We start from the raw sequence: 7,515 nt of genomic DNA on the forward strand, positions 1-7,515 counted from the left end.
GATAGATTTCTAACTGAAGTAATGACATCAACCACAACAACCCCGTCTATGGGATCAACTGCAGCTCAAGAGAATCTTAAACACAAATCAAATGATCCTGGATGGGAATATGCATTGTGTGTGAATCCTAAGAAATTGGAGCGAGTGACATGCATTTTATGTAATAAAGAGATGGGCGGGGGAATTAATAGACTAAAACAACATATTGCACAAATTAAGGGAAATGTTTCTTCATGCCCAAAGGCCACAAAAAATGACCAAATCAAATGTAGAGATGCTCTTTTTGATAACCGAAATAAAAAGAAGGGAAGGTAGATGAAAATTAGTCTTTAAGAGCATAAGTGAATATTGGAAGTAGTGAGAATGAAACCATTACCATCGATGATGATTTGATGGAAGATTCATTTGTCTCTATGAAGGCTTAACGTTCTTTTGGGCCTATGGATCGGTTTCCAAACACTATCAACCCCCAAGTTGTTTCAAACATGGGAAAGAGCAAACAAGAAAATATGTCAAATGCTATTCGTAAGGAACACATGATTCGTGTAAAAGAATATATTTGTAGATGGGCCTATGAATGTGACATTCCTTTTCATGCCTTTGAGATTCAAAATGCAAAACAAGAAATTATTAATGCTTTGGGCAACAATAAAAAAAAGCGTATGAGCCTATTATGGATATCATTTCGAAAAAGATGAAAGGTAGGCTTGATACACCCCTAAATTTGACGACTTACCTTTTAAATCAATATTATCTTTATAAGAATCCGGAGATCCAAAATGATATTGATGTGACCGATGCGATTGTTGATTTTGTTGATACAATATATCCGGGAGATCATTCTTTGCAAAACCATATCGTGATGGTTGAGTTGCCGGTTTACATGGGTAAACAAGAAAAATCTAGTCGAGAAATTGCAATTAAAGGATGTGAGGTGAACAATGACAAATTTGATCCGGGTAATATATTTTAAATTGTATTTATTTTATAAAATTCCAAAATAATAAATTTAACAATGTTTTTTTTTCAACTTGTAGTGAATTGGTAGGTAGCTTATGGTGCCTCAACTCCACAATTGAGAAAGATTGCTACAATGATACTTTCTTTAACAACTAGTTCTTTGGAGTGTGAAAGAAATTGGAGCATTTTTGAAGGGGTTGGTAGTTTACTAAATTTTAATTATAATTTTTAAGTAGTTTATTCAAAACTTGTATATTTATCAAACTTTTTTAGCTTCTTTAATTTTGTAGGTACATACAAAGAAAATAAACAGATTAGAGACATCTAAATTGAATAATCTTGTTTTTGTTCAATATAATGCAAATTTGATGGAAAATAACAAGAAAAGGAAGACTAAGGATATGGAAGTACTTTTAGCAAAAGATGCAAGTGAGGCTCAAGAATGGATTGTCGAAAATGATGTATTGTTGGATGAAGTTGAGCCCGATGAAGCTATGGGTGACGAGTTTTTTCAAAATCGTAGAAGTTCTAGATTGAGAGAACTTGATGTGGAAGAATTTGTGTCGGAGGATGAGGAAGAACTAAATGAAGATGTTGAATATGAATCGGATGGAGTTAACATCAACAAACAAATCGGAGCTACATTGGAAGAGGAAGATTAAATGATTAATCTAAATATATAATATTAAAGAATGGTGTCTATTTTTGAAACAATTTAACATTTAAAAATGTATATTTTGTTGATATCTCACCTAATTTTGTAATGAATTTACATTAACTAATATTTTAAATTATGATCTATGACATGTATAATTTCCTTTAAAATATTTTTCTACATGATTTACCGTATCCGAGTACTCCTCGAGTACTCCCCGAGTAATCCGAGTACTCGCTACCCCCCCACCCCCCTTCGGCCGAGTAAGTACTGAGTAGCGAGTTCTCCAACTTTATATATATATATATATATATATATATATATATATATATATATATATATATATATATAATTATTTCGATTATAAGCTATAAAACAAAATAATAATAATAATAAAAGGTGTTAATTTATATTTACTATAATTAGATAATAAATAAAATGTATACAATTGAATTAATTAAATTATGAGAAAATTGAGGGTAAATATAATCTATAAAAGGTTTAAATAAAGTCCAGGGGTTAAAGTGATATTTTTTAAAGTGTTAGAATGTAGTGTTTTGAGATTGGTGTTTAAAGCGTCAATATGACAAGTTTTAAGGGACCAAACTAGAAAATATGGTCAATACATTAAAACCAACTCCAACCCTTCACACTATTTTTTTTACATTATATCTATATAATTATAGTGTAAACACTAAAGTCCTCCAAACCTTTATACTATATTTAACATTAAAAAGAATATTTTAGGTATATTGTTCTTTGTTCAACACTATATTTAATGTTACACTAAAATTCAACGTTAAATATAGTGTAGGGTTAGAGCACTATATATAGTGTTACGTGTGTGTATACACAAACACAGATATATATATATATATATATATATATATATATATATATATATATATATATATATATATATATATATATATATATATATATATATATATATATATGTTCTACAATGAATGTTGTGTCCGTGTATTGTTGAAGTAATTCTAATATGAATATTAATGTTTGATTATTAATATATTCATTAGAATATTATTATTCTATTATAAATTTATATATGTACATTTTTGTAGTAAATTTTAATTTTAGTTTTAACCTGGGAGTATGTATTTGTTCATTGCTGAATAATGACATAAAATTGTGTATAGAAATCTCACTGTAGAATAATAACATACAAGTAGTGTTTTTACGTTTTCACAGTATTTACAGTTTTTATTTGAACTATCCCTTATATATATATATATATATATATATATATATATATATATATATATATATATATATATATATATATTAAGCAAGTATTTTTGTCCACTTTTAGTTAAATTTTGTTGAATTTGCACCAAAGGTGATCCAAGTGCTTCTCCATTTATTCTCTTTGGATTTTTTTCTCATATTCTATCTTTTCCTCTTTCCTTATTTTTTAAAGTTTAGTCATGACTCATTAATGATGAAGACGTTTAGAGGGACATCTGTACTCCACTTCCTCAATATCTCCGCTACGTCTCTCGATACCATGGTTGGGGCCAGGATCCTTAAAACTGTAGCATCCATAGAAATTAACAAAAAATTTTAACTTTTGAAAAACAACCCAAGTGCATAAATTTTTTGCAAAATCATCCAAAACTAGTAATATTCACAAATTGTTTCCAAAATAAATCAATATCAGAGTTTTTCCCAGAAATCAAAATCATAAAACGAGGAAGTGTACGGTCACACCTTCGCCTTCCCACGATCATTTGAAGTACCTAACACAAAATCCAAAACTGGAAGCCTAGAGCTTAGTGAGTTCCCCCAAAATAGCCGCACAACAAATAAAACACATATAATAACAACATAGTATGGGCCCAATCAACCATCGGATTGGAATGCCAACATACTACATGTCCAATCATCCTCAAGATGGTATACCCTCGGCCCACAACCATCAGGTTTGAATGCCCACATACTATGAGTCCAATCATCCGTGCGATGGAATACTCTCGACCCATAACCATCGGGTTGGAATGCCCTAGTCTATTGGCTCTCACACAAAGTAGATAAGCCTCAACCACCAATCAATCATGTGCACATATATTAGATAGTCATATATCAGTCTACAGACAGACAAACCGATCTACAGATCACTAAGCATAGCAACATCCTATCTACTAGGATACCGATATAACTAATCATAACCACATAGAACCATCCTATCTTCCAGGAGACCGATCTAACAGATCACACTAACAATAACGCAAGATAACAATCTAAAGGGCCGGCCTTGGTGCCTTCGACCCGTGAGTATAGTGAGGAAAATTCACATCACAACGTCGAACAGAATTGAAAAGATCAAACTCCCGAAACATGGCTCCAAACATCAACACCTACAACCACTATTGATCCAATTCTGTAAATTATCCAATTACCAAAATACCCTCAGAAGTCAAACTTGGTCAACCCTTGGTAAAAGTCAAAGTCAACGGTCAAGGTCAACAGTCCATGTTGACCGAACTCGTCGAGTGCAACTTATAGACTCGTCGAGTTCCTTCGCAACTTAGAAGATCACGAAAGACCTAGTTAACTGCCCGAGTTACCAGACAACTCATCGAGTCCATGCAGCATCCAGAATCTTGGAAAACCCTAACCGACTTGTCGAGTTATCTCACTAACTCGCTGAGTCCATGCAGAATCCAGAAAGTGGGAAACCCTCATCGAACTCGTCAAGTTGACTATTCAGCTCATCGAATTCCTTCAATCCTTCCCTCATTTAGATGCTTTTAAGCGAAACCAAGGCTCCAAACTGTAGATCTAGCCTCTTAGGGTGTAGTTGCCACGTAAAGTTGCTAACTTTACGTGCATGCAAGGCTTCAAGAAGCTAAAACAATCAAAACTAGCCTTAGAAAGAGGTTTAGGGCATGGAGAAGGGCCAAGGCTTCATAGGGCTTGAGGTTTTATGTACATGAGGGCCTAGAGGAGTCCAGATCTGACGTTACAACTTCAAATCATGCTAAAAAGCAGAAGGGCTCCAAGGATAAGCTAGAAATGACCCTAAACACTTGAATGAAGAGATCTAACAAGAAAATTATCAAGGTAGTGACTTTTTACCTCTAAAAGGATGCTAAAATGATGTAGATGCTGGATCTACAAGCCCCTTCTCGTTCCAAGCTTCTAAATCTTCAAGTCTCTTCAAGGAACACACCAAACACACACTTTTAGCCACATACACACACACACACACACTCAAAATAGGGGTTAGCTCAATTAGGGTTTTCTTATGGACGTGAAAAGGTAGTAAGGAGGCTGGAAAGGGGACTTAAGATCCTTTAAATAGGGTGCAAACCCTAAAGATTAGGGTTTTCATAAACAATCTCAACTCGCCGAGTTGGGTCCTCCAACTCGTCGATTAGGTTCCATAAATCACGCGGCCTGATCAATCTCTTCACGATGAGTTAGGGAAACCAACTCGTTGAGTAGGTTCTAAAAATGTTAATTTAAAACTCAAATTAGTACCTGGGAGTCAGGATGTTACAGTTCTCCCCTATTTGAACTAGTCTTCGTCCTCGAAGTCCGCTGCATCAAACAGATACGGGTAATGCTCTCACATCTCAGCCTCTGACTCTCACGTCTACTCAGATCCCCTCCTGTACTCCTATTATACCTTTACCAAAGGTACCTCCTTGTTCCGTAGAACCTTCACTTTCCTCTCCAGAATTACCATAGGCCTCTCCACGTAATTCAGGCGCTCATCGACTTGAATATTATCTAATGACACCACTGCCTCCTCATCTAGTATGCACTTCCGTAACTGGGAGACATGAAAAGTGTTGTGAATATGATTGGGCTCCTCCGGAAGATCCAGTCTATATGACACCTTACAAACCCTAGCAATAATCCGAAAAGGTCCAATGTATCGGGAACCCAAGTTTCCCATCTTCCTGAAGTGGATCGCTGTAACATCCCAAAAATCAAGGCCAAAAATTTCATTTTTAATTAAGTGATTTATAAAATAAATTATCAAGACGCTGCCAAAATCATGTCAATACATAAAACCATAGTATCATGTCTCAAAATCATATTATTCGAAGTAATAGAATATCATAGTACAATCCCATAAAACTTTAAGCGGAAATCATGTGTGTGTATGATGCACTGCTACACCGCCGACTCCTTCCCCTTAGACGAAGAGGTACCTGAAACATAAACTAAAACTGTAAGCAAAAAGTTTAGTGAGTTCCCCCATCATACTACACACAAATAAACATACATATTGTAGGGTAATTCTGGGGCGCCCGACCTACCCATGTCAAACCGTTATAGGATGCAGACCTATCCATGTCAAGCCATTATGGGGTGCTGACCTACCCATGTTAGGCTGTTCTGGGGTGCCTACCTACCCTCTGGTCTATCTCAACTGATCATGGGGACTATTTCACCCCTACTGCTAGCGTATCATATGATATCATAATCATGCTGTCAAACATTTCTAGGGTGTCCGACCTACCCATTGGTCCTAACGACCTAATCGGGGATTGGTCCTCTCCTACTAGTACTATCTCACCTAACATAGCATACTAGAATATGCACATATCAAGAAATAGAAGACCAGACAATTATCACAAAGATAATCATCTCAACCAAACAATTACTAGTGGGCCGACCTTGGTGCCTTAGACCCACTTCTACTGGAAGGTAACTCACCTTGATGTCGTGTAATGTCTGAACTGTTGTCGGTGTGAAAATCAACTCTCCTCGACTCCTCAATCTCTACACGACAACCCTTATAATTAATCAAATAGAATATACAACCCTAACCAGGGTCAAATCAAGTTCAGTTAGAGTCAACATTGGTCAAAGTCAACACACGGTTGACCTGACTCGCCGAGTTGGTCTACCAACTCTTCGAGTCCATACTCCTTTATCCCGATACAATCCCCGATTCTACTCGTCAAGTCTGGAAAGAACTTGACAGGTTCTCCTTCAATCATACCATTGGGACCATCTTCATCCGACTCGCCGAGTTCATCCTTGAACTCGTCCAGTTCATCTCCCTCATAAGAATGTGTCCAATCTATGACTCGCCGAGTTGTATGAACAACTCGTCGAGTCCATCTTCAAAGATAGGGAGATTGCCTTGGACTCAACGAGTTTGCTCAAACATTCGTCGAGTCCCATGATTCCCAGGCCCTTAAGAGCCTAAACAATTGAGGGACTTTCCACCCTATTATCTGGTCCATCAACAGAAAGGATTTGGTGGTCATTAAACCCTGACCCGCCGAGTCCAACCTTAAACATCACTATACAGTCGATTTAAATGGGTCTTAACACACCAAAACCATAGATCTGGCCTCCTAATGTCCATTTTACACATAAAGTTCCAAGCTTGGTGCACATGAATGCGGTCTTTTGCTCAAAAATCCATAAAAGATGTTCTACAAAATGCATGGGGCTCTTATGGCCATATAGTTGGCACCTTTATGCCATGAGACCCCTCCAATGACCCAGATCTGAAGTCAAAACTCCATATAACCCTTCACAAATCCGAAAATGGCTTAGAAAGCCCTAAATATACTCAAAATCCAAGCCCTAAGGATGAATAAACACATGGAAGACCAAGACAGGGGCATTTTACCTTGAATGAGCTGGAAATGGAACAAAATCTCTGGATATCTAAGCCCCAACTCGAACTCTCAAGCTTCTTTCCTTTTGTCAAGCTTCACAATCCACCAAAATGCACGAAAATGGCCTTAGGACACTCATACAAGGCTAGAATTTCGAGATAATGCTTTCTGGGAGTAATAGGGACTATGGAGGCTGAGATAAGTTGTTTAAATAGGGCGCAAACCCTTAAATTTAGGGTTTCACCCAAACAACACCTACTCCCCGAGTCAGTCTCCCAACTCGTCGAG

At 36.4% G+C, this 7,515-nt stretch overlaps 1 protein-coding gene across 1 annotated transcript; it reads left to right on the forward strand.

Annotated features, from left to right (window-relative positions):
* Positions 1-673: 673 nt before the first annotated feature.
* LOC111882143 (uncharacterized) lies at positions 674-1,622 on the forward strand. Its single transcript, XM_023878507.1, has 3 exons — positions 674-934; positions 1,049-1,156; positions 1,251-1,622. The coding sequence occupies exons 1-3, from the start codon at positions 674-676 to the stop codon at positions 1,620-1,622; spliced, it is 741 nt and encodes a 246-aa protein (XP_023734275.1).
* The last annotated feature ends 5,893 nt before the right edge of the window (positions 1,623-7,515 follow it).

The sequence above is a fragment of the Lactuca sativa genome, chromosome 4 (assembly GCF_002870075.4).
Source record: "Lactuca sativa cultivar Salinas chromosome 4, Lsat_Salinas_v11, whole genome shotgun sequence".
Classification (NCBI taxonomy): Eukaryota; Viridiplantae; Streptophyta; class Magnoliopsida; order Asterales; family Asteraceae; genus Lactuca; species Lactuca sativa.